Source organism: Saccopteryx bilineata, chromosome 5 (genome assembly GCF_036850765.1).
Source record: "Saccopteryx bilineata isolate mSacBil1 chromosome 5, mSacBil1_pri_phased_curated, whole genome shotgun sequence".
In the NCBI taxonomy this organism is placed as follows: Eukaryota; Metazoa; Chordata; class Mammalia; order Chiroptera; family Emballonuridae; genus Saccopteryx; species Saccopteryx bilineata.
In genome coordinates, this window is record NC_089494.1 from 186,766,400 (window position 1) to 186,794,131 (window position 27,732).

General features: G+C 39.1%; 2 protein-coding genes across 6 annotated transcripts in view; one reads left to right on the forward strand and one right to left on the reverse strand.

Annotated features, from left to right (window-relative positions):
- UNC5C (unc-5 netrin receptor C) overlaps positions 1 to 20,685 on the forward strand; it is a 437,884-nt gene extending 417,199 nt beyond the window's left edge. For 2 of the 3 annotated variants that reach the window (XM_066232949.1, XM_066232950.1), the window contains one exon: positions 514 to 7,123. In XM_066232949.1, the coding sequence (XP_066089046.1) occupies positions 514 to 679 (166 nt within the window). In that variant the 3' untranslated portion in view covers positions 680 to 7,123. Of the gene's footprint in view, positions 1 to 513; positions 7,124 to 20,569 lie in introns of those variants that run through there. The other variant, XM_066232951.1, reaches the window with a different exon arrangement.
- BMPR1B (bone morphogenetic protein receptor type 1B) overlaps positions 13,362 to 27,732 on the reverse strand; it is a 422,111-nt gene continuing 407,740 nt past the window's right edge. For all 3 annotated transcript variants that reach the window (XM_066232955.1, XM_066232952.1, XM_066232953.1), the window contains 3 exons: positions 19,179 to 19,354; positions 15,005 to 15,135; positions 13,362 to 13,535 (listed from right to left, as the gene is read on the reverse strand). In XM_066232955.1, coding sequence (XP_066089052.1) covers positions 13,410 to 13,535; positions 15,005 to 15,135; positions 19,179 to 19,354 — 433 coding nt within the window. In that variant the 3' untranslated portion in view covers positions 13,362 to 13,409. The remainder of the gene's footprint in view (positions 13,536 to 15,004; positions 15,136 to 19,178; positions 19,355 to 27,732) is intronic.

Consider the following 27,732-nt stretch of genomic DNA (forward strand, 5'->3'; position numbering starts at 1 on the left):
AATATATCCACTCACTAAAGTACTTATTGTTCTCCATCTCCTACTGAGCAGGACCTAAAGCTGGATGAGTCACTACTATGCAAAAACACAGCATTGACAGTCAGTTATAAAGAGACCTCAGCAACCTCTTCTTTGTAAAATGTTGCCGTCACTACCGAGCAAAAGACATGGCATGACCTGTCAAGGATGATCAGAGCCTGGGCTGGAAAGAAAACATGAGTCTCTTGATTTCCTGTTTAGGATATGACCCATACACATCTTGTCTCTTAAATTATTTTACTCAGAGTTGAGGTTAACAAAGTTAAACATTACATCTCCTGTCTGCAGCTGATCTAATTAAATGTGGGCTAGTATTTTAGGATGGTTCATTGTAAACCACAGTTCCTCTCTCATGTGAGACCAAGATAATTAACAGGCAAGTGGAGAGAGAGACAGAAGGGTTTAGGAAAAAGTAAAGAGAAAACAGATCTGTAAATCAAGCCATTCAGCACATTTGCCCATTCCCAATTACAGGTACTTGAATTACTTTGCGACCAAATCGAGCCCAACTGGTGTAATCCTGGATCTTTGGGAAGCACAGAACTTCCCGGATGGAAACCTGAGCATGCTGGCAGCTGTCTTGGAAGAAATGGGAAGACATGAAACAGTAGTGTCTTTAGCAGCAGAAGGACAGTATTGACCCAAGCTGAGACTGACAGTGAAGGACAAGAATGCACAGGGAGTCTGTGGCCGTCCAGGGGATCACAGCTGAGGAGGAGGAAATCTAGACTAGACCAATGAGCTTCACAGGGAAGATGGCAGCAGAAGAGAGAAGGAAAACAGATACAACTACCCATATACATGCCCACTTTACTAGGACATCCTCACAGGACTTAAGAACAATTGTGTACATTTGTACCTTGAATTTAGAAACCAACCTAATTTTCCTCTTTGTTGGGCTGTATGCTGTGTGGTACAGGATCTTACAGTTTCCTAGGAAACGCTTCTTATTGCTATCCAGATATATGGATAAACTTTCTTAACAAACCCAATTTCTACAAACGTTGTTTACATCAAATTGGACAGGGATACAGACACTGTCCATGGCTTGTTCTATTTTTGTTTAAATCATTTGAAGTTGAAGCTATGGACGGTTTGTTGTGTCTATTTCAGATTAGTAATTTACAGAGAAATCACAGACTTTTGCTACAAATCATGTGCATCAAGTGTCTCAGATAATCCTCCCATCAGTGTTCTGTTTCTAGAACTTGTAAAACCAGTGTTACTGTTTGTATCAGGGAAATGGAGAACCTAAGTGTAAAGGAGAAATAGCGAAGACTCCTTATTCCTTAAGGACACCTGTCCGGTGCCGTCTGGGAATAAAGCTGTAGCATTGCAGGAAGGACAGTGATTCATGTCAACCACACAAACAGGCATTTCTTTACAACATGTGTGTTTGTAATATGCAATTTGAAGTTTTTTTTCTTCAAAATATCATTATTATTATTGATAAGTATTTACAAGTATTCTAGTAAAAGGAATTTCTTTTAACGTCTGTTTTTGTTAGCAGTACTTTTAGTATTTAGGTATTGACTAGACCTGCTTCACCTTCTCTCCTAACAATGTGGGCGTGGTCACATTTAATTAAACAGGCTTTGCTTTCTCGACCTTTCATCTTTTCCTTTCATTCTGCCCCAAAGGGGTAGTAAGTGCTTACTGGCTTTGTTGGTCTGTTCTTTCCGCCTGCTCAGGCAGGGTCTTTCTCCTCTGAGTCTTATCATGGGAAGTGTTCTCTATTCAACTTCACTTACTATTGGGGTCACGGGGCCTCACATCAATTCCCCCCAGTACTCTGTCTCCCTTAGAGGCAGTGTGGTTGGAGGAACAGCCTCTGAACTAGAAATCAGGAAACCAGTTCTCATTCTAGGTTTGTCATTGTCTAGCTGCGCTACCTGGGGAAAGTCACTTAACCTCCCTAGACCTGTTTCCTCACCTGTAAAATAAAGGGGTGGGATTAGATCATCTCAAGGTTCAAAAAGGCAGAACCTTTGCTCCAGTCTCCTTCATCCATGTGAAGACCACAGTGGACTCTGAGCTGGATCATATAAAAATCCATAAAAGCTAAACTCTTGTCCCGACTACATTATGCCTTTCCAATAGTTCTGACGTGGAAGATAATTATTCTAACCTGTAACATATTTGTTATGTTTCAAGTCTCGTCTTTGTGTCATTGAATTATGCTGTTCACCGAGAGATGGCCTCTATTATCACTTTCTTTCCTCTCTTGGACATTCGACTCCTGGTTAATAGCAAGTCCTCTTCTATTATTGTTTTGGTCAAAAACTTTTAAATTAAAAAGTTTTTAACTGAAAACCAGTTCACCAAGAGAGTACTTTGTATAAACTATGATATTTCCTCTTTGTTTTTACACAGAGAGTCCATTCATTCAGCAGGTGGGAATAGAGATTCGGCTGCCCAGTAGCCAAACCAAGATTGAAAAACAAGGATCCATTTGTATGAATAAGAACCTTCAAAACATAGCTGTGGTTTACTTTTGGCCTCAAGGTATCCAGGCTGCTGAATGGATCTGGATTAGAATAATTTTATACATTTTTCTCCCTTCTTTCCACATATATTTCCTCTCCTATTTTAGTGGTGACTTCTTGATATTTCTCCTGGCCCCTCCATCCTCATCACTGAGAAAGTATAAATAACTTGTTGTGCACCACCTGCACCATATATAAAAATGTTACATGTATCATGAAAGAAAAATATTGCACTAATAAATAAGTACAGTGGATAATGTCTATACTAATGCATATTTGACCAAAAGATAGTAAAATTGTATTCTACATAAAAAATTTAAATATATATATTTTAAAGTGAAAGAGGAGAAAAGAGAGCTATTGCCCATTGCTGCATGCATCTTGAAGTAACTTCTCAAGACTGCTCACCATTATTGGTTTGGGGGTGGTCATCGATTGAAATCAAGAATTAGAAATCTCAAGGTTTCTCAAAGAAACTACTAATATATAAAGAGGAGAAAATATGCCACTATCCAGATAATCAGTTCAAAATTTGAACTAGGAAAAAAATCACTAAAAGGTCATCAACGCAGAAATATTAAACATAGGAGGAACTGTGTTATCAAAGTCACTGAGGGCCTTTTGGTGTTCACTTCAGATGCTTCATAGTTTTTTAGTTTGTTTGTTTGTTTTGTTTTTTCGATTCAATGCCTCAGCACTAGAAATAGGAAGAGTAGTTAATTCTTAATAAGCAAGGTACTCGTCTAGCATCTGTTGTAGAAACCCTGATACGTTTCCTATCAAGTGACTGGCAACTTCCATAGATACAACACACCAGTTATGTCAAAGAATTTTCCCTATGAATTCTGATTTCCTTCTTTGGAAAAAAACTAATAGCTGTTGGATTGCTCTCAAACTTAGAAGGTCCAGAGCCAACAGTTCATTTCTAGGGAGCCACTTCATCAACCGTTTTATGTGACCAGTCCTGCCTCTCATGACCATTTAACTTGTGGAGAAAGACAGGCTTACTTCATTTAGAAGGAAGACTTATCACTTGTGCATGGTGCCATCTAGTGGTATATAACACAACCTACCTTGAGTTTAATATAGAAACTCACTAAAAGTTTCTTGACAAAGGGAATGAATACCCATAGAGTCAACAAGACCTTTATGACAAATAGGTTTATGGAATTTTTCACTTCAAATATAGTTTTCTTCTTCTCACCTCTCTTTCTCATTTAAAGTACCCATATCAAATATTGCATGTCATTATGAACCTACTATATCATCATCTCATTTATACGTGACACATCTCAAGTTGACTTTTGGTAACAGAAATAATAGAAATACATAAAAATCTGTATAAAAGTCTTTGAAGTATTGACTTTTTTACATTAACATTTTTTATTGGGCTTTATATGTTTTAAATCTCATTACTTTTGGTTCTCTAACATTTATTTTTGGAAATGTAAGAAGCATCTACTTGAAAGCTCTAGCTTTTGTATATGTAAATGAGAATCTTATGTCTAAGTGATCAAAAATTGTGATCTTATCCACAAAGAAGAAGCAGCTTCCTTTCTTCTGAATTTGGGAATCTAAAGACAAAGTTCCCACCCTGTTTTCATTATTTTCTCACGACACTCATTCAAATAATTTCCTTCAAGTGATTTGGAAGGAACAGAAGTTAAATTCAGAATTGATAACTGGGCACAAAGTGATGGAAACATGTAGCACCAAGATCCTTACAGCTAGCAGCCTTTTCCACACACAGCGTGAATACTAACGTGGATACCCACCTCAGTTACACAGAAAAAACTCATCCTTACTCAGCAGTTTAGGCACTTGCAAGGCAGGGCAATATTGTCAGTGAGGTATCCAATATTAAACTGCCTAATCATTGGCCATTTCCATATATACTATTATTTTGTAGATTTTAATCTCACAATTTTCAAATAATAGGCCATTTTTTAGGACGACATCAGGGATACTGAGTTCAGGACACTCTGGAAACTACATAGTCAAAAATATATTTGAACAGTATTTCTCCTAGACCTTAAACGTAAGCATTCAGATAGTAGAATCAAGATTTTTTTACTTCTGGAAAGGAGCAAACATAGCTCTTGTCCTCCACGTCCTTGTGTGTGTCTGTCAGGGACACAGCTGTGCTCTTGGTCCACCTACTCCTCTGTCATCAATGTCTGAGGAAGAGAGCCAGTAAGCTGATCACTATCTGCCCAGGATTCACCAGCCTTTCCTATCAGGTCTGACCCCGTGGGGTCAAGTGTATAAAACCATATGAAGATCTGTAAGAGAGTGTAAAGGAGGCAAAAAATGTTTGCTTGTCAAACCTTCCGTTTTCAGATTGACTGTCAGCATTAGCTTTTGCTGAGCAGTTGCTCTAGACAAGTTATCAGTTTCACTTAGTGACCTCAGTACAAACCCAAGGCTAATGAGAGAAAGAATGGCCACAAAAACAGCTGGAATGAAATTGAGTTTTAGCCATCTTTTTGAGAATAGAGGAGCTTTTGTGAATCAGAAAGTCTTTGCTCAAAGTCAGTTATCTATTTACAAAGATGATAATGGTCAATGAGCATTTAAATTTATAGATCCAATAAGGAAGATATTTTTATTATCTCAAGGTAATAAAAATTTTTTCTCTTTTACCTTTCCAGTGCCTCGTAGGACCAACGATTACACTTTGGGGTTTTTGTTTGTGTTTTGTATTCTTTTTTCTTAAACTTTATTGAGCAAATGTTGACTGAAATTCTTATGAAGTACTGTTTCTCTACCCTAAGAAATTTATTTGTATAACCTTTGGCTGTAATGATAATTTTGAAAGATTTCCCTTGTATCTCTATAGATATTTTTAATGGAATAGGCATAAGGGGAATAAATGCATTGTAACCAATGTTAATTTAAGCCTATGTACCCACAGGTGAAGTAAACCAAATGGAGTCATATTTCCAGAATTCATGCCTGAATACCTGCTAATTTTGTAAAGTAGGGAGATGAAGATAGCCTTGTATGTCACTGGGTGGGTTTTCTCCACAGACCAAGTTTAACAATTAACTTCATGATCCTTTCATCTTATCAACCTTGTGGTTGCCCCCATTTTTGGAAATCCTACTTTAAAAAATTGTCTTCGGAAGAGTTCATTGCTCTCAGATTTTCCATTGGGAAACTGATCTTTGGTGGGATAATAGTTCATTCAACCAAATGTAATACATGCCACAGACCTATTTTAGCATGGTCAAGCAAAGATCACCAGGGTAACAGAAACCACAAATGGACCAGCACACAAAATCAAGCCCTTATGAGGGGTAAGTTACTTCTCATCCCACTGTCCACTGAACTTTTGTGTATTGATGAGATCTGTCCAGAGATCTTCCAGAATGCCTAGTCAGGAACCCAGGCAACATGTCTTGAGAGTCATGATCCACGAATTGTTGGGTAGAAAAGAGGAAGCTGCCTGCCTCAAGGTACCATCAGCTGCCCAGCGGCCAAAGTATATGCTACTGTATACCTGCCTCTTAAGGTGTCATTTCAGATTTGTGCCTCAGAAAAAGTATTCCCAAACATTTCAGGGCCCTTTTCAAATATGCCTAAATCCTGTGTGTCATCACCCTTCAATTCCAAAGGTCTACTAGAATTGACACTGTCAGACCTGCTGTGGAACCTGATGGCACCGAGCCGGGTAATAACCCTCAGTGCTGCAGTTCAGAACCTGACTCGTAGGCAGATTTTGCTGATCGGCAGCCTGAGGGATGATGAGTCCTTGGCCTCTGAACCTCAGCATGATGATAAGACAACATCCAAGAATCATGACAACGAATCTGTTTTTAGAATGGCATGAAAGAACAAGAAAGCTCCAGCCAGTGAATGATGCCTTTTTCCTTTTATATTCTTAAGGTCTGTTCTGACATGTAAGCTTATAAACACAAATGGATACTCCTTCAGGCCTTGAAGAAGAAAGAGGACAGCAGTGAGAACAAGTTGAATGTGAGATGTGTGATTCACATTCTCCCTTCATTCCTTCCTAGACTTTCTGTGGGTAGTGAAGCCCCCAATATCCAGAGAGGGCGCATTTGGCTCAATTGCAGGGAACATCATCACTCAGTGTGTGTGTGTGCCAGATGTCCAGGTGCTATGTATTCATTGAGTTTAATGTTGGGTTGTAGCAAGTTGGTGACCTTCATCTTTGCTCTTTCTAAAGAAGACAACCAATACGTGTCAGAGAAAAAGCTCTAGCAGTCTGTGTTGGAGAACCTGGGTCATCCACCTGCTGTTCCCTTTGGAACAGTTCAACTGCAGAAATGTCAGATGGAGATTTTGTGCTTTGTCGTTTTTCTTTTTTAAACACAACACTACAACCTTGGCTTTTCAGATATGGAACCCTTCTTTTGTGGTTGTGAAGCTCCCTCTTGCTGTATCTTCTATGCAATTCTTTTTCTAAGAAGCCCCTGCTGGAGGAGGCGTGCCCCAGGGCACCCTGCCTGCAGATCCTGAGCAGCGGGGTGAGCGGGGCCAGCTCCGGGTGTGCCTCTGTTCTCTCCTGGGCTGCCTTGCCCCATTTTCCTGCAGTCCCCTTGGTTTGTAAATTGCCTGCATTTATTCAGTCAGCCAACATGTACAAAATGTAAGAAAGAATTTTTAAACAGGTAATAAATTATATTTATAAGCAACAGAGAATACTGTCTTCTTTATCTTCCCGGCAAAGCCCTCTTCCACAGGAAGAGTCGCCGTGTGTTTCTTTCGTAGGACACAAGCTCTAAGTCTTCTGTGTGGATAGCAATCACCATGACCTCAGCAACAGGACAAGTGAGGTTCTACAACACTGCTTCTCAAATCTCTCTGCACACTGGAATCACCTGAGCTTTAAAAAGATACCAGTGCCTTGGTCCCACCCTTACAGATTTTGATGTATGGTTTGGGGGTATAGCCTGAGCTGGGGTGGGGGTGGTTAAAGCTCCCAGGTGATGATAATGAGCAGTTTATTGAGAGAGAGTCAGAGTCAGAACTGCCACACTGGACGCCCCAGGGAGCTTGTGACTGAAAAGAGCCTGAGGTCCTAACTTCAGAGATCTGATTCTAAAGAAGCTCACAAAACACTGCACTAATACGTAACAAATGAAAGGAGAGCTCAGTGACACAGGATGCCCAGAGCTCTAGCAGACGCCACGCACACGCGCTCACCTTGGTTCAGGACAGCAGTCACTCCCTTTGGGTGAACAGGAGGGAGGCTGCAAGGGCATGATGAGGAGCAGCTATGAAACTGAGGCCTGGAAGGAAAGACGGCCCTTTCCTTAGGGAAAGAATGACGGTTGACCCTTGGACAGCATGGGTTTGAACTGTGTGGGTCCACTTATATGTGGACTTTTTCCCAATAAATACTGCACTTTCTCTCCTTAATAACATTTTTTGTTTCTCTAGCTTACTATATTGTAAGAATACAGTACATTATATATATGACATACAAAATATGTGTTAATTTACTGTTTATATTACTGATAATTCTGGTCAACAGTAAGCTAGCATAGTTAAGTTTTGGGGGAATCAAAAGTTATCCATGGAAGTTTGGCACCCCAACTCCAATTTTGTTCAAGGTCCAAGCATACTTGGAGAAATGTGTCAGATGGACTGCAACCAACCCTCACTCCTAACAAAGAGTGCTTGTGAACAATTGTGCCAATACTGAGAAACTATACCCTTCTAAGAACTGAGAGTGTGACTTAAGACTTATTCAAAGCTGGGGTCACAAGCTCAAATGTTTGCCAGGGCCAAGGAAGTAGTGACAATACATGAACTAGAACCTGGGTAGAATCAAAAAGAGAAGCGAGTCCTGTCGCCGAACTAGAGGATTCCAACTCCATGTAAAAGAATAGAAATTCTGGTACAGAACAAAGCAGTATTTTGGAAAGAAAACATAGCAGAGAATTCCAACTCCATGTAAAAGAATAAAAACTTTGTTACAGAACAAAGCAGTATTTTGGAAAGAAAACACGTAGCTGCACAGACTCAGCCCAATATTATAAGTGACCCCTGAGTTGGAGCTTTGGTAGTTGGGATTTCTGTGGGAAAGTTGAACCTAGGAGCACATGAAAACATTTTCAAAGTCAAGTCTCTAAAGCCCCAGTTGAAAACCTGTCCAAGTTGAGGTCACTGGAGAGCTCTGAGACCTGGCCGCCCTCTGTGTCTGTTTCTATGGCACCATGGGGGGGGGGCTTCCAAATGCACCCAAAGGTCTGGCTTTTGGGCCCCTTTTTCATCCCCAGTGATCAAGTCCACTGAACCCGCCCATTCCTGTGGCCACTCCCTTTGTCTTGTGCGTAGTCTCACTGCTTCCTCTTTGTTTGACCACAGCCCCTTTTCTCAAAAACTGCCAGTGTGCCCCTCAACCCTTTCAGAGTTCCCTGTCCTTCGACCCATCACCTGACTCCTCTTGAATCCCTTCCCTAACCTGGACCATGCCAGTCACACTCTCCATGATAATAATCGTCATTTTCTATGACTTATTGCTGCATATGCCTGATAAATCTCAACCTTGACTGAATATATTATAATTGCTGCAGTCTCCATGCCAGTATTTGGGTTGCTGATAAAAAAATAATAAAATCCTAAAACTGCATAGCAAAGTAGCATTAGGAATTTGTAATAATGGGAATTTGTAATAACAGCTAATGTTTCGTAGCAGGTGAGTGCTTACCTCCTGCTTGGTACATGGATTATTTCATTTCATCTTTAGAACCACTCTATGCATTATATATTAGTGTGATTTTCATTTTTAAGAGGAAGAAACAAAGTCTTTGAGAGGTCAAAACATGCCTTTTATCACTCAACCAAGGCAATGAGTAAGCCCGGAGTCACCAACAGGCTGTCTGGAGATGCAGAGGCCACAGTCTTGGCCACTAAGTCACACAACATCAATCTTTATCTGGCGCTTGGTGTTGCCCACAACTAGCTGACTCATTTACCACAGTACAATTCTCACTTCTTTCAATCACTGACTTCCTTACTTTTCCTTTCACTCTCAACAAATGATGGTACCTCCTTATCACAGAGAAAATAGAAGCCACTGGTCCGTTTCTCTCGCTCTTCTGCCACCAAGTGTATAAACTTACCTGCATCACCCTTCTTCATGGCTGCCTTCCCACTTGTTACAAGGTGATATTTTCAAAGAGAGAATAAAGGTACAATTATAAGATAACACACACTCTTTTTTCCAAGGGGAACATGAAACCATTTTATTTGGGGGAATGTTCAAACAAAGCCATGTACAATTTGTAAGAAATACAAGTATTTGTTCCCTAGTCCTGAATAATTACAGTATATACAAATTCAATAAGGCACTGGTTCCCCAAAGGAACACAAATGAGTTTTTTTTGAAACAAACAAAAAAATCCCTTTATGTATTGCCAGCTTTTCTCTAAAAAATTATGGCATTATTTTTTGTTTTGTTTTACAAGAGAAATCCTAATTGCTAAATTAAATCACTTCTGCTGTCATTTTGTTCACTTGCACTGCTATCTGACTGAGTTTTCTAAAGAGCTATCACCACAGAACTATTCAAGTTTATCAATCGTACTTCCTTCAGTGCCTTCCACCTACAGACAAAGAGGAACTAGAACAGACCAACAACATAAAACACAGTAACTTCTACTGCACACGCGTGACTAAAACATAAAGTACAGTTGTTATTCCGTCCTGGATATACCTGACTACACAACAATTGAAACAAAGAATTCAATGTAAATATAATCTTAGCATGTTTTCTAAGAAACATTATGTTTTGAGAATAAAAAGAATGGTCGCTAGAGACTTTTGAGCGGTGCTTTCCAGGAGGTCAAAGGCCTATCTCCTCACACAAAATGTTCATAGCACTGTTACTTGTGATTTAACGATCTACATACTTTCATAAATAAATATTATGTTTCATTTAGTACTTTATCATTCATAATATTTTACTCTTTAATCCACAAAGTGGAGTTGTGCCAGACTCCAAACTGAACATAATATTTATATATATATTTTTATATAATATATACACATATAATAAACTATAAACTTGAACATCTTAGCATCAGAACTTATATTAGCTAGCAACTATTATTTTAGGATTCCTTTGGGGGGGCAGGGACTAGAAGAAAATCTCAGTCTCTGAAATAGTCCTGATAGTAAGAAATCAACTACATTATTAATTTCCAGGTTCCCACTTATTCTATAGAAAGGTAAAACAAAAAATAAAATAAAATACAATTTACTTCTGTGCTACTAGAAATTTAAAAATCAAAAAGAATTATTTGGAAGTGATTAGGTAGTCTCTTAAGAATAATTTAGGATTCCCTAAATAAGGTGAATTTTGAAAAGACACAGAAAAATCTATTCATAAGTAAATTCTTGTTTCATTGAAAGACTATAATAACTAAATAAGTCTTTAAAAGTATCTCAGGAATAATTTTTAATGTCCACAGTAAGTAAATCAAGTTGAGAATTAGAAAGTAAGCAATTGATTTTTCCAAAACAACTAAACAAGTAATAAAGAAGAAATTTCCTGCTCTTCTTCATTGTAACCAACACCTCCCTAGAAATCTAGTTTACTTTCAAATCATCACTTCCCCACAAAATATTGATTTGAAGTTACCATATATAAAAACTTACTAAAAAGAACAAAAAATTTCTCTAAAAAATACGTCCAACTTCTCTTCAATGTATAGAAAATCAGAAAACAAAAACATGTCCCCATGTAACTGGCATAAGTGTTTACTTATTTGTTTGTAGATGATCTGATTAGAGGCATTGAAGTTTCCAGAGCTCAGATGATTATCACACTTAGTTCTAGCCTCATATACCCTCTAGGCTATCAAAAAGAATATGATTTGACACAGAGAAAATAACTGTTATATTTCTATTCAGGTTATTTTAATATCACCAAAAGCATTCTAATTAAAATTATATTTGGAAACAACTGCTTTTAATGTTAAAAAATTTTGTTCATATTCAAGAATATTAAAAAAATCTCTTTCTTTGTTACAAAAACGTGGCTCTGAAGCATTGGGAAGTGCATGTAGGATGTAGAACACGGAAAACACAACTCTCAACCCCTCTTTGCTTTAGGATGTTTTCTAAACGAACAAGTCACCAGCTGCGAGCCTACTTCAGAAGTGAGGAAAACATTTTTCTCATTTTTCATGCAGCTGTCAAATTTTCAAAAAACTTATATCTTCAGTCACCAGGTGGTAAAAATGTATTATAAAACACTGCCCTCTGGAGTATTCTAGAAGAAATTCTTTTTTTTTTTTTTTTAAGGCTAAGGGGAAAGTATTTTCCAATTGCTTATTAACTTGCAGAATGTCTAAGAGGTAAAAAGAACACCATAGTAAGGACATGTGAATGAATAAAGGTTAGGGGCATGTATATAATCCTGAACTTTATGTTCCTGTTTCTCAGGAATATTGGCCTCTGTCAATGACTGGATTCATGTTGCTCACAAATGAAAACCCCACAGAGTTGAGGAGGTGAAGAGATGCTTTGCACAAGTGCCACAAAGAATACAAAAATAATAAGTTAAAAAGTGAACTGAACATCATGAGAATAAAATAGAAATAGCATCCCTAAGATGTGAAGTTATCACTTACGGTGTAGATACTTGATCCATATCTATACTAGACTGATAAATCACAACTGCCATATAATTTTGTGGCCTCCACTAACTCGCCTCTGTTGTCCCATTTGGAAGTTACACTTATCTATTTTTTAAATTAAAATTTAGTTAAATTAACCCGCCATATGTTTCTCCTCCCCTTAACTCTGACACAAGAGAGATAATAACGAAAAGAAACTGGTTTTACCTACACAAAGTAAGGTGCACATAATTTTCCCTTGTGCTTCTGAGATTGGCTCTCTGCATCTGTAAGAAACAAGCCACGCACAGCCCCACCCTGCCCTCTACCTTCCTGACACGGTCTTCTTAAAACACAAGAGCCAATTCTATCTATTTTAAAGTGTGTAGTCTTCAAAACAACTGATGGCAACTCTATTTAATATTGATCCTTTCATTTGAGAGATTAAAGTATGCATGGGTCGATTCTCTGCACATTAAAAATAAAACAAAAAAAACAAACAAACAACAAACAAAAAAACCAATGGATTTGACCGTGAAAGAGAAATGTCTGACAGAATCAGAAACACAAAGTGGTTCTGAAGAACATTGATACAAACTTCTAACAGATTACATAAAAACTTCATTTGTTCCATATCCACTGAAGCTGCAAAAAGGTCACCTGCAGGAATCCCCAAACGCGGTCCCAGACAGGTGACATTTGTACCCTGGTTCATTCACATTGCTGCGGCAGCCCTGGGGCAGGGCTGGCCAAAGTGGTCTGAGGAGGCAGGGCGGGGCTTTTCAGACGAGTTCCATTCTGTGTTCTCCACTTCACAGACAGTCTCTCGGTTTGTAGAGTGCAACAAAATTTTACCAATGCAAACACTAGTTTAATTTACTTTCCAACAGAATTTCTGGGAAAAAACTTTGAATGCTATTATCTAAACTATAATAGTATAAACCTTAAAACATCTAAATTATTTGTTTAATTTGGCAAAATTAAAGCATCTTTTAGGAAAATAAAAGGGCGGGGGCAATCCTAAAGTACAGTGCTTTCTTAGAAAGCAACATGCATCATATCTTGAACAAGTTACCCGAGCGGTTTCAACCTCCTTCAGACACGACAAATCTGTGTTTCTGGAAACTTCTGTCTTTGTCCAGGCTGCTTCCCTGAGAGGTGAGGCTGAACCCACTGGGAAGCAGGGCTCTGTTCAAGGCTTGTACTGTGGATGCTTCTGGAACATTTTTTGCTCTGCCCACAAAGAGAAGATCTCCTTTCTCCTGGGATGCTTCCCCCCTCCCTCAAATCAGAGTTTAATATCCTGGGATTCTGACATTTTGGCAAGCGTTTTCTTCACGCGCAGGGCTGTCAGTCTTGACGCAGGGTTGTGAGCCCAGCACTCGGCCATGAGCTTCCCCATCTGCCTCAGACACTGCAGGGAGGGAAGAGGAAAATGGGGAGGAATGTTACAGACAAGTATTTGTTATGTACCAGGCTGGCTTTTCATTCTGAGTTTCCGAAGTTTGAATATATTTTTCAAAGTTGCTTTTTGAACCATGTAGACAAAACTTGATAAAAATTATATGTTCATGCACATTTTAAGTGATTAAAACATATCTTCATGTCTTTCCTCTGATAGGAGCAAACGGGTGGTTTTGCTGATTCAAGAAGAGTGTCTTTGAAGTTGGTATTAAATATATACAAAAAATACCCAGGGTGTTGGTGTTCCACTCCACACTTCCACATTGTTTATAATACTTGATAAGCTTGAATCTTCTAATTCCATACTATTCAAGCTAACATAATTATTCCTAAATCACAGTTGTCTGTTACAATAATAGCATCACACGGTCCCATTTAACAATATTAATGACCTGTGCAGAGCCTCACTAAAACTTTCTCCTACATCAATTATTGGTCTTCCTGTTGCATAGCATAATTCCACTTCATTAGAAATCCTCAGTAAAGGAATCTGGGGCAATACCAATGCCCATAACCAGCTTCAAAATAAGGTAATGGCAACATCTCATAAAGCTTTCTGCACAGCTCATTAGAAAACATATGTATTATTTAGAATTTCAGTAACTAAACACAAAACCAATGAACCAAAGGTTAGTTTAAAATGCATTTAACACTGGAGAAACATTTTATAAACAGTGCTGTGCCCATGTGTTTCCACTGGCTCTGGTACATAGTTGATGCTTCAGACACATCTCTGAATGTTCCAGCCTGCCAGAGCACTCCATGTTTTAGGTGAGTTCAGAAGCTTAGGATGGATGGAGAGCGTGTGGAGCAGATGAGGCAGGAAAGGCAGAGCCCGCCCCACTCATTTCCTCCTCTGAACAGCTTCTCTGCAGACCTGTACGAGGTTTCACCAGTTCATCCTTACAGCCTAGCTGCACGTGGATTCATTCAAATCGCATCTTATCATCCTTCTTAACAAAGACTCACAGCACAGTCATGCATCTGAACTAGGTCAACTTGTAACATTTTTGTGTATAGAAAACTGCATTTTTCACATGCCTGTCTTTTCTCTCATCAAAGTGAGAGAATGTTGTACGTGGGTTCGTCATGGAGAAAGTGCATGATGCTTTAAAACACACAGAGAAAAACACTGCCTTTAAGCAAATGTCAGGACATCGCAAATAAATGAAATAATGTTATCTGTTGTGCCAGCTAAATGTTAACCCACTCGATATATTTTGCAAGTGGCAAAATAAATTTTAAAAAAAGGAGCAGCCAATTTACCATACTAGATTTAGTGCTGTATAAATTATTGCAGTGAGATATTGTTACCTCATACCAACAAAGGAAAGAAGAAGGAAAAATTCCCTTAATGAATATTTGGAATTTTAGCAAAAAGGTACAAGCTATATAGCACATGGTTTCATCAAGCCTTACCTCATCACCACTCCAGCGGCTGGGAAATGAGGGACGTAGCTTCTTAATGCACACAATCTCTCTCATGTCTTCATAAGAGGGGTCAGTGGGTACTAGATCATGATAAGGAAGCTGGTATTCTTCCACTGTACCTGAAAATATAGTTTTATTGTGACTATTCTTTTTCTGTGAAGTGGAAATAAAAGTCTAATATACAAACTGTTCTCAAAACAAGACCTATCAGTACTAAAGACAAATTCAGGCTGAAAATAGCAAAATAAATCTTGAAAAAAAAACTTTGCCCAAATGACATTTAATCTAATTTTTAAAATGAGTAGAAAGCCTAACCAAACATATTATCATAGGTCTTCAAGCCTTTTTTTTTTAATTTCCAAAAGCTAAGTAAAACAAGCATCTCCAATTTATGTTCAATTTTATAAAAGCTTTTGTATGCCAGATTTATAAAAATCTATATTAAATCTCAATGTAATTTGGCTAACACATCCCAAACTCCTACTGTTTAATATGTGATTGTTTCTATTACTGCAGTACAAGATTATGAATCTCATAAAAATCTGGCAGTGTATTCTACTTGAACAAATTGTCACATTTACATTTTTTTCTGCTTAATCACAAGGTTACATTTCTGCACATTTAAAATTTAGAGAATTGTATACACCAAATCACATTAACCATGATTTTTTAGGCGCAAGGACCAATTTGACTTTTATTTTCTTCTTTAAATTGTCTGTAGTTATCCAAAATATCTACAAGAAATACATTACTATTAGAAAAAAAAAGTGTGTTGTTAAAAAAGGGTTAAGAAACACAAATCTATGTCATCTTTAGGGAAATGGCACTTATGATAAATTCTATCTCATTTTTCCTAGTATCTAATTTCTACCTTTTCGCTCTTGTCCTTTATAAACCTAAGCTACTTGTGGCTTCTGTCCAACCCTATCTGATTAACTCCTCAAAATAAATGTAAGAAGTCTCTGTCCTCAGAGGATACTGCTCTAAACCATGTTTCCGGAGCACCCTTACTCCCTACCCTAAATCATCTTTTATAGAAATGTCACTGGTTTTTACCTTAACAAGTGGGTCGACAGATTACCCACCATATCATTAAATTCACTAGGAGATTATGCTGACAAAATCTGGAGTCTGTACTATGTCCTCTAAAAAGTAAACTCAAACACATATATAAATACAAAGGACCAGAAAGTTCAAAAGTTTTATCAGACCATGCCAACTCACCACTTACTCTGTCACCCTCTGGGACCACAGAGCATAATTATACATAATACCTATGGCTAATGTTTTCTTCAGTTTTAATATATGACATAATAAAAGCACAGGCTCTAATATATAGTAGAAGATTACTTCATTTCGGTTCTTTCTCCCTTTCTAATGTTCAAGACAGTGAGTGGTTCTGGGAACATCTTTAGGGCAAAGACTGTGTTTGTCTTATTCATCTTCTATTTTTCTCAGTGCCTGATATTGGTGCCATTGCCTGGTTGTACTGAAGCTTGAAAGTTGGGCGAGATTATATATAGAACAACAGACACACAGCCAATCATATAAAATAATGAATTCATCAAAGTCTACTTTTGAGCTATAGACCTTATTGATTTTCTCCTTATCATGCAATTACATTATCAAAAAGTCCATATTAGCTGCCATTTACTTGTGGCCGAAACCTCAAAACTTTCTTGCTGTTCCTTCCAGAGCTTGAAATGTGGATGTCTATCTGGATGGGTCTACTTCTCCCAAAATTACATGGACTAGAAAGACTAGCCTAAAATTTCCAACATCTTTATTAAATAAACCAATGTTGGAGAATAGAATTGCATGGGCTTTGTTTTTTTAGGAAAAGAAACTCATTTGTTGAGAGCTAATCACATACCAGGCATGAAGGTATGTATGTTCTATATCTGTTTTACTTTTTTAATTAAGGTACAGCTGACGTACAATATTATTAGGTTCATGTGTACAACATAGGGATTCAACATTTATTTGCCTTATTGAATTCTTACAAAAACTTTTTATTAGACAGCATTATTTTCCACACTGTAGAGATGAGAAAACTTGGTTCTGAAGGATTAAGTATCTCGTCTAAGGCCATGCAGTTGCTAAGGGGTCTTACAAATATATGTCAATCTTGTACAGAGGTAAGGGAAGCATTTAGTGCCTCTCAAATCTCCAGAGGCAAAGATAGCTTTAACAAAACAATTAATACCTTAGCTTGTTTAAGCTAAAAAACATTTCACTCATATTCTGCCCCACTGGCTTTCCAATTTAGGATTCTTGTGGCCCTACTTGCTTTAGATCAGTGGTAGTCAACCTGGTCCCTACCACCCACTAGTGGGCATTCCAGCTTTCATGGTGGGCGGTAGCAGAGCAACCAAAGTATAAATAAAAAGATAGATTTAACTATAGTAAGTTGTTCTATAAAGATTTATTCTGCCAAACTTAGTGAAAATCCGACATAAAGTACTTGGTAAGTAATTATTATTATATGCTTTAACTTGCTGTAACTCTACTTTATAAATTTTATAAAGTAAAGTTACTTCCCTACTTTATAAATCACCATTACTGTGGAACTGGTGGATGGTTAGAAAATTTTACTACTAACAGAGATACAAAAGAGGGCGGTAGGTATAAAAAGGTTGACTACCCCTGCTTTAGATGCTCAAGAAAATATAATTAGAAAAAATAATCTTATACTCTATTCCTTGAACTCTTATAAATATACCTTAAATAAGCATATACATAGTATTGAAAAATACATTCATTTCCTCTTTCTCAATCACGAAATCAAGGCATAGGCAGTTAGTTAATTTATATTTTTGTTACTTTTCTTCTTTATAATTATGATATGAAATTTATTCACTATCTAAATAGGAAAAATTCCTTACATTAACTTTCCTTTGGGACAAAAATAGTTCTCTCACTTTAGAGGGCATGTATTCTATTTTAACTTAAGCTTGTGAGAAGCTCAGAATTCCCAGAGTGATGAGAAGGTACTGCATCATTGAAGATGACCTTTCTATAAAAGTATGCCTATTGATGAACTGTTTCCCCTTTATATTTAAATAGGATTCTAAATATAAGGTAAGGCTCTGCAAACCAAAGTTAGAATTTAAAGGAATGAACATGTCTTGAGTACTATTTATGGGTCAGGCAGTTTTAATTTTCTTTACAATCATTTAAACTTCACAACTGTCTGAGGTAACAAAATAATTCACCTCCTTGAGGTGAGAAAGTTGGAACAAAAGAAAGTTTAATAATTTGTCAAAGGTTCACAGGGAACAAACTGCAGGTCTAAGGACAAGTGCCAGTCAGTGCTAGTGAAGTGTCGGCTACATTTTCAGAATTTGGGGCAAGCTCAGGTTTTCATGAAGGTGACTTTAACTGGGTGTTACGAGGAAGAGCAGCAGCACCAGGGTTTCTTAACATGCACACAACCACAAGTGGAAGTATAAACACAGCACTTAATACTAAAGAGCCTAAGACTCAGCTCCTTACATGAAAAGTATTGGAATCTACTAAAACCAAATTATGCAGCAGTTAGCAAAATACTACAAGCAATAATAACATCTCTGAATATTTAAGAATGTCTTCTTATTCAGTTTCTTACTAGTGAAACTTTATGTTTGTAAAAGAAAATTACCATAACCAGTAATGATGTTTTAATGTCCTTTTGATAAAAAAAATGGATGTTTACAAATTGCTTTTTTGAGGAAGTATTACAGACAGTTCAGAAGTCGAGAGGCTAAATAATGTCTCCACATTTATGTCTCTTCATTGGAACAGAGGAAACCACAGGAAATGGGGGGCTGCAGTTGGGGATGGGGCCCAGCAGATTGGTAAGAAGAAGCCAGGAGGAGTAGAGAAGAAGGTTGACTTGATAAAGAAACTGCTGGAGACAATATATATAATAGAACAGGGTGATCTTTGAAAAGGCAGAAGAAGTTGACAATGCATCTATAAGTGACTCGTCAGTTGTAGGCAGAGGGAAGAAGGCAGTCAGAGATAATTCTATGATGTAAAATATCATTTGCAGGGAGGAGTGTGACTGAGTCAATAGAAATAAAGGGGGAAAGTTATGAATATTTAACTTTGTAGACTAAACTTTGCCTTCTGGTCAGAAAACAAGGATTTGTAGTAGTCCAACAGTATCACTATTACTTACCTCCTGATATGCATCTCCTAGCCACCTCCCAAAGGATGAGTCCGAAACTGTACATGTCGGCCATGATGTAAGACTGGAAGTGATTTCTATTCAAGCTCTCATCCAACACTTCTGGAGGCATATAGCGTTTGGTGCCGACTCGAGTGTTGGGTGGTATGTCAACTTCATTTGTATCACTAAGGGAAACGTAAAGCGGAGTGCAGTCAGTATTAAAAAAAGACCAACAAGTGACAGATTAAGGGGATTCCTAAACCAGGACTTTAGTGGAAGATGAGAAAGGATGTCCTTTCAGGAAATAGCATTTCCAACAGTTGTATCAAATATTCACAGTTAAAAATCTAATGAAGGTGACAATCAGAATAAAGCTGCAACATATATTAAGTTTGTATTACCACTAGATTGAATGTAAACTCTACATATTTTCTAAATATCAATAAAATGTCTAAAAAAATACCTTCCTCCTCTTCATAGTTTATAACTTTGCTCTTAAAATTGATTGTGTACATGTCAAACTGGTTTATTTGAGGCAGTATTTCCTAAGCCAAGAACAGTGTGTCCGTAAAGTCATGGTGCACTTTTGACTGGTCCAGGAAAGCAACAAAAGACAATAGAAATGTGAAATCTGCACCAAATAAAAGGAAAACTCTCCCAGTTTCATACCTATTCAGTGTAGTTTGATATGGGCTCACGCACAGATTTTTTAGGGCTCCTTAGGTAGCTATCCTGTATAGCCTCTACAGACTCATCACTGACTGATGGCCTACCAGAACAGGGTTTCTCCACCAAACTGCCAGTTTCCTTCAACTGCTTATCCCACCGGGTAATGTTATTCCTATGTGGTGGAGCATCGTTATATATGCACCAATATTCACATTGCACTTTGGTCACAGATTCTAATTTAGCAAGCCACAGAACACACTGAACTTTCCTCTGTACCGTCCACATCTCAACTGGTATGGCCGTGGGCTTCTCCGCTGTATACACGGTGTTATGTCATCATCTGCGCATGCGCACATGCTGCCACATCATCCTACAGAAACTGGGAGGGTTTTCCTTTTATTTGGTGCAGATTTCACATTTCTATCCTCTTTTGTTGCTTTCCTGTGACCGGTCAAAAGTGTACCATGACTTTACGGACACACTGTATTATGAGGCTTTTAGATTGACAAGCAAGTACAAAAGGGAGGAAGGCAGAGAGAACCAACAAAGTAAACAATGCAACTGTTTTACCTTGATAAGCAGGGACCTTTTTAAAAAGCTTTCTACTATCACAATTATTTCATAAATCAAATAACATATTTTCAATAAAAGATTGAAAGGAGTAATTGAATATAATAGCTTTGGCATTATGAAAATTTCATAACACAATCTATTCGTTATTGCTCCCATAGGCTGGGAGGGCATTCGTGATGGATGGATCCCAGTGTGCAGGTTGGTACCCGAGAACCACTGCCTCAGTGAAGCTGGAGCCGCAGCTCTGAACCCGTAGTTCAATGTGTCTGAGCCTGCGAGCTTGATGACTAAGATGAGACACGTAACAGCACAACCAGCACAGGATGAAGCCCATGGTAGAGTTTAAGAAGAACTCCCTCAACAGAAATAAGTGGGACTAGGAAGAAGAGCAGTAAACCTCAGTGTTGATGGGTGAAAAAACTATAAAACAGGAAAGGCACAAAATAAAACTCATTAAACTGAAGTGTGTGGGAAATCTTAGCTAAACCTCCTTACCTCCTGATTACCAAAAAGGTGTTTTATTTTGTTTTTTATTTTTTTTTATCACACTCCATTGACTTTCAAAAATTGACATGTTGGGCCCTGGCCGGTTGGCTCAGCGGTAGAGCGTCGGCCTAGCGTGCGGAGGACCCGGGTTCGATTCCCGGCCAGGGCACATAGGAGAAGCGCCCATTTGCTTCTCCACCCCTCCACCGCGCTTTCCTCTCTGTCTCTCTCTTCCCCTCCCGCAGCCAAGACTCCATTGGAGCAAAGATGGCCCGGGCGCTGGGGATGGCTCCTTGGCCTCTGCCCCAGGCGCTAGAGTGGCTCTGGTCGCAACGTGGCGACGCCCAGGATGGGCAGAGCATCACCCCCTGGTGGGCAGAGCGTCGCCCCATGGTGGGCGTGCCGGGTGGATCCCGGTCGGGCGCATGCGGGAGTCTGTCTGACTGTCTCTCCCTGTCTCCAGCTTCAGAAAAATGCAAAAAAAAAAAAAAAAAAAAAAAAAATTGACATGTTATGTCTCCTCAACTCTGAGAAGAGTGAGGGATATTGAAGATCACCTTTAACATGATGAGTCACAGTCAATAGCAAACTTACAAAGATGCTAGTGGCCTTTGGGGAAAAATAAACCTCTGGCTTTAATCTTATTTCCTCAGTCTCTATCTTCTAAAACATAAAATATGTAGTGTCATATGGGAAAATTTAGAAGGTGGTAAACGTCCCTCTGTATATCTCAAAACTGTTTGCAGTTACTAACACTTATCAGTGTAAGGCTTCTCTCTTAGAACCTTTTTAAATTCACTTCTGGCTAAAATCCTTGCTCTAAAGCTGGTACAGCAGACAGGTGCACCCCTAGGCGCCTTGTGATCTTCTAGGAGTTATGACCCTGAAGGAGTTTATTTTCCTAAAATAAAAATTAAAGTGTACATTTTTTTTTTAAATGAGAAAAACTAATCAGCTGGTATTGCTTACCATCTGTAAATGTAAGTCTGTGTTCTGGGCTCTTTTCTGATAGGAAAAGAAGTTAAAATGTGAATTCTTAATAACTACCCACATGCTATATAGGAAAATGTCACTTTGTACCTAAATCAATCGAAATGGTCGGGAAGGCAAGTGAGCCAAGAAAGGCTGACTGCTAAACTGGGAAAATATCAGATTTAAAAGATGCTGCAAAAGCCCCACTCTAGATTGTAAAGTAAGGTCTCTCCTGCTTCCTTCCCACTGACACCTCTCTTGTGAGCACAGAGTACGTATTCATTACCGTGTTGGATGTGTGTTCTAATGTACAATTGTGAGTCACTCAAGGAAGAGAGTGTGGCCCCAGGTAGAGAGTTCTGAGTTCTGTGCAGAGACACAAACACGAGGGCTTGCAGGTGGAAAGGAGATAGTGAAGAGCTTCAGTTATATTCCAGAACTTGTATTGGGAGAGGAAGCCAACACGGGCCCCCAGGACTGCACGGAGGTCACAAATACACTCTGACCACAACTGATAACAGTTATAGGCAATTCCTTTTAATTCTTACTCTTAGCTCCTTAATGTTTTATTTGAATTTGGGAGTTCAGGAAAAGCTAATAGAATGTGTGACACTGAAATATCTATGGGAAAAGTAAAAGATAATTGTTAGCTAATAATATAGAGTTAAGTTTTGTGATGGTCAGACTATATGTAGTTTATCTCTAAAGTCTTATACTTCAAATACTGAAGAACATACAATCAAGGATTTTGTATGTCCATCAAATTCCCCAAAACCAGCTCCTCACACAGGCCACGAAGGTTGAGCATGACTATCTCTCCTCCACTTCGCTTTCCCCACCCTAGGTGATTTTCCTCGCAGTAACTGAATAAACAGTCTCACCCTGTAGTATCTGGACCAATACATGTCTTCCAATCTAAGACTGTAAACTCCATCAGCCTTGAATATCACCATAACCATTTGGTATGTCCCTGAAGAGTAGAGCCCCAATTCACCCCTGTTCATAGAGTGCTTTGCCCATGGTAGGTAAATAATACACTTTAGATGAAAGAAAGAAAATGTCAGTTTACAGTAAACTTCACTTTGGATAATTTAAAGAGAAACATAAAAATATATGTATAAGTCATAAAATGAGACATTACCAATATCTAAGAGCATAAACAGAATTTTGTTAAGCAAATTAATTTTGCAAAAGATTATTATTAACCTAATGACAAATGCCTTTAGCACTGATTTAAACAAGCATGCTAATAATAAGTAATTTATATCTGATATTATAAAGTGTCAGGTCCTCCAAACCATATAGCTCTCTGCCTTTTCTTCCCTCAGGAGTATTTGTATATTTGAAAGTAATTAAACCACATTTCTTTCTCAGGTATTCAGAAACATAATCTAACCTGTCCCAAGTAAGGGCAGAAAAAAACTGAGCTTGTTCATCTTCAAGGTCACAAAAAGAAATGAAAGTGACTGAACACTGGAGGACCAAGAATAAAGGAGGAAAGAGAGCGAAAGTCGAGTCGGATGGTCCAGACCATGTAAGACCAGAGTAAGTGAAGCAGAGGGACCAAGGAGAAAGAAGGAAGCAGTGGAGGTCAGGACACCTTCAGCACCCCGCCTTTCTTTCTAGGGAGGGCTGGGAAAGGGCGAGAAACAAGATCGGCAAGAAAAGATGGATACTCACGAGAGGAGTGGACTCGGAGAAAAGAACACCAATCCCACAACATAACCCTATAAATTGCAGTGGCTACACACATACGGAGTCAAGTTTAAAACTGTACACAGGAAAGATAAATACCAGCATGAGGATACTCTTTACTTCTGCCAGGGATAAAGGGGATTGAATGGGGAGGAAAATGCGACGGGGCTATCTTCAACACTATTTTTTTTTTAAAGAAAGACTAGATAAAACAAGGCAAATTGGTACCATTTGTTAATATTAAATTATTACAGGAGTGTTTCATTATTATTTATGCTTTTTTATGTTTAAAATACAGAGTGAGGCAAACACAGGTTTATAGTTGTTCATATGGAAAACAACACAGCAATTAATAAATGATAATACAAGAACAAACACTGTTTTTTGTGTGCTCACAATTGTAAACCTACTTTTGTCCCAACCTGTATGTTATAGTTAAATATATTTTAAACAGAAGAAACTCATCAGGATTAGGGATCAGAAAAATAAATATACATTTCAAGGATAAAGGTATAGATTAGAGGTATAAAGCTTTGAAGATAAAAAATCATCTCAGTGAACAACAAAATTACAGAAAAAACAAGTTTCTCCAATGGAAAACTGAAACCCATTAAAATCGTGGGCACTGCATTCACTGTGGAGAAGACATGATCTCTGCCCTCCCTTCTATAGGAAAGGGTTGGAAATACTTCTACAAAGGGGTTGTGATTGGAGAACTTGGTTTAGAGAATTACTAGGGTGTTTTTACCCATATTTTTAAAATCATTAATGCTACCACCAGATCCATCATGGATTTTGTCCCTGTTAATGTGAGAACCCCTGTGATACAGACTTAAATCGAATTGGAAGAAAATACAAATATACACCGAACAAAATAAAATAAATTAAGGGATGTCAAGTAAGTTCCTCTTCAGGAAAAAACTTCCTTTGTTTTGGAATCACATGTCAATGGGTGCTTTTCGTTAAGAAGTGAAGGGAAAGTATGGGTTGGAACAGGATAAAGTAAAAATACCTAAAGATCTCTAAGTAAGAAATGAACAGTAACTTGGGAGGTTGGGGGGTAAGCGGCAAGTCAGTTAGGACGAGAAGGGGTCTCCTTTCTGGCCTAGGCTCATAATAAGATGTTAGCCTTCATAGAAAAAAAAAATCAGGAAAAAATACTGTGGTATCATGAATGGTATAAGTAAATTTTATGCAATACCTTACAACATGTACCTTGAGCTGCTGGTGTTTTAGGAAGAAGAGAACCAGCAGGTTCCTCATGTAGAAAAAGGGTACAACAGCCCTGGCCAGTTTGCTCAGTGGTAGAGCACCAGTTAGGCATGTGGATGCCCTGGGTTTAATTTCTGGTCAGGGCACACAGGAGAGGCACACATCTGCTTCTCCACTCCTCCCCCTCTCAGTTCTTTCTCTCTCTTCCCCTCCTGCAGCCAAGGCTCGATTGGAGTGAGTTGGCCCTGGGCGCTGAGGAAGGCTCCATGGCCTCAACCTCAGGCACTGAGAAGAATTCAGTTGCTGAGCAAGAGAGCAGCAGCCCCAGGTGGGCAGAGCATCACTCCCTAGTGGGCTTGCCAGGTAGACCTTGGTCAGGGTGCATGCAGGAGACTGTCGCTGCCTCCTCTCCTCTCACTGAACAAAACAAAATAAAACATAAAAGGTACAACATTCATGGGAGGTAGAAGGCTGATATTGCAAAAAGGAAATCCGGCTCCCAGACTCGCTGTGAATGCACCAGGTCGGAATGAGGATGAGCATGTCTAACTGTATATGAACCTTGAAACGCAGAGTGCCCTCAGCTAGGACTGCATAAAGAGGGATGAAAACAGTTCATTTCTCTGACCAAAGTCCCCTGGATGATAGTGGTATCATAAAAAAATAAAAATAATAATACCAGCACGGTGAAGTAAGAGGTCTACACTGATGGCCAAACCGCCTCCTACATGTGTGCTCACTTTGAGTGGCACCTCTCAGCCAGGAGAACACATCAGGGACAGTTCTCAAGTCAACTGCTTCAGGCAGAGGGAAGGGAGAAAAGACTTTGAAAAACGGAGCAGGGAGAAGGGAAGGGAGGAGAAGAAACAAAACCAAGATATTGGAGCAGGTGCCAGGGAGGGGCTGAGGAGGGACGGCGGAAGCATGGCAGCTTGCTGGGAAACCCAAGTCGTCACGAACACTGTCGAGAACTTGGGCACATGGTGAGCACTGTTATCAGCTTTAATGTCTACAGACAGTGCGCCCCCTTACTGTCTATCCCCGACCAGCCCAGCGGCAGTGTTCCCCTCGGTCCAGCACTAATGCGCAGAGTGGTATGTGTGCGCCGTAGGGTTGGAGTAACTGAGGGAGGTAGTCACAGACCTCCAGGTGATGCAGAGAGGCTGAGAGTGGAGCCTGCAGCTAGGATCTGGAGTGGGCTGGGGACATCTGAGTGCCCCCCGGACTCGGGGAGCAGGGCAGGCCTATGCCCTCGGTGTCATGCACTGGATGTGGGGCAGGTCAAGGATTTTCATGTTGGTGGCAGGGAATAAAGGGGATTTTCAAAGACATAATCTGTCTTAATCTTGTATCATACTAAATATTTTTCATGGTAATTAAGACTCTTCTAATTATATATCCAAAGCAGGAATTGTTTCAATAAGTGTTATGTAAGGAAAAGAGCCGCGCCTGGTTCAGCACAGTGCACATTTCCCCTGGGCCGCCAGCTGAAGGGGAACTGAAAGTCTCATGAAAGTCACAGGCAGAGCCCACACCATAGCTGGCCAGGGTGCCGGCTCAGGACTCCTGCCACTGGCTCTACCTCTCAGAGCTTTTGAACACGTGGGGTCTTCTGTTAGATGCTGCTGATACTTGAAACAGAGAGCAAAGGGTGAGAGAGGGAGAAGGGAAATAAAAAGGTAATAGAGAAAGAGGAGAAACAAACATGTATAGCTTTACTAAACAAAAAACTTAAAAAAAAAAAAGAACTGAACTTTTCAAAACAGTGAAAGAAGGGTGGGAACAAAAGGTGTGAAGGAGGCCATGGGTTTGCCTCTGGCTTTCAAATGCTGTGTTAAATTAATCACACATAACATATAACAGAGAGTATTAAACCACCTTTTAGAAAGACTAAAATGACCTCCCCACGCATGAAGGATTCTTATGAGTCTTCAAACGGGATTGTGCACACCCTGTAGTGTGTCCTGGACGTGTTTTACTAGTTGTGGAAATGATGTGTTGCACTGAACTCTGCCCAGGCAGATGGTAACTAAAGAGGAGGGTTTTTTGTCACATTTTTCAACAGGATTAACTCCTGAGAAATCTCAGAGTTTCTTACAAACAGAACTTCAGACCTACAAACTCTTCCACAGGGGGTGGATCTGGCTGTAGAAGCCTGATCTGGGAGGGCTGACTCAACCCTTAATTAGCTTAGTTCTGTGACTTTGGCAAGTCATTTAGGCCATGTCACTTTTTTTCAAAAACCACTAAGTATACAAACCAGACACAGTGCTAAAAATAGCGACGTCAGAAAGACTCTGCGAAAATTTAGTGCCCTCTGGGCTGGGTAACTCTGTCTCCTTTGCACTTGGACAAGTTGACAATGACCCATTGGGAGATGTGTGTTACAGCCCAGTTTTCATCGTAGGTTTTTCTATTTAAAATTTAATACCTGAGAGGCCCTAAGCCAGGATTTATTTTCCCCCTTAAAATATATATATATATTCTGCTGACACTGAAGTACCAGAGTGGTTGCTTGATCCTGCAGAATAAGCAGTGAAAGGCTTTGTTTATTAAGTTCCTTCGAGGGATTTCACAAGCCCCAGTTTTCTCCTCCCAAGAGAGATTTGGGGGAATGGTAACGTCTATTGAATCACCTGGGTTAAATCTCGGTGGGCCGGGAAATGCATCAGCACTTACATCATTCTAGACAATGCATGAAGAAACCAATTCAGGACATATAAAAAAATTCATGTGCAGGAAATCTGTAAAGCACACTCCCCTCTCTCTGTGGCTCTCAAGTTCCCTGGGAACCTCCCAGAAATGACTTAAAAGCCTGAGAGAACATTTGCAATGTAGAGACCAGGGTAAAGATTAGGTTCGTACAGGAAGTTCACATATAAAGTCCAAGAACTCAGGGCTGGGTTAGCTACAGCCCCACCTGCAATAAAATGCTTCAAGTTTCTATGTGCATGCA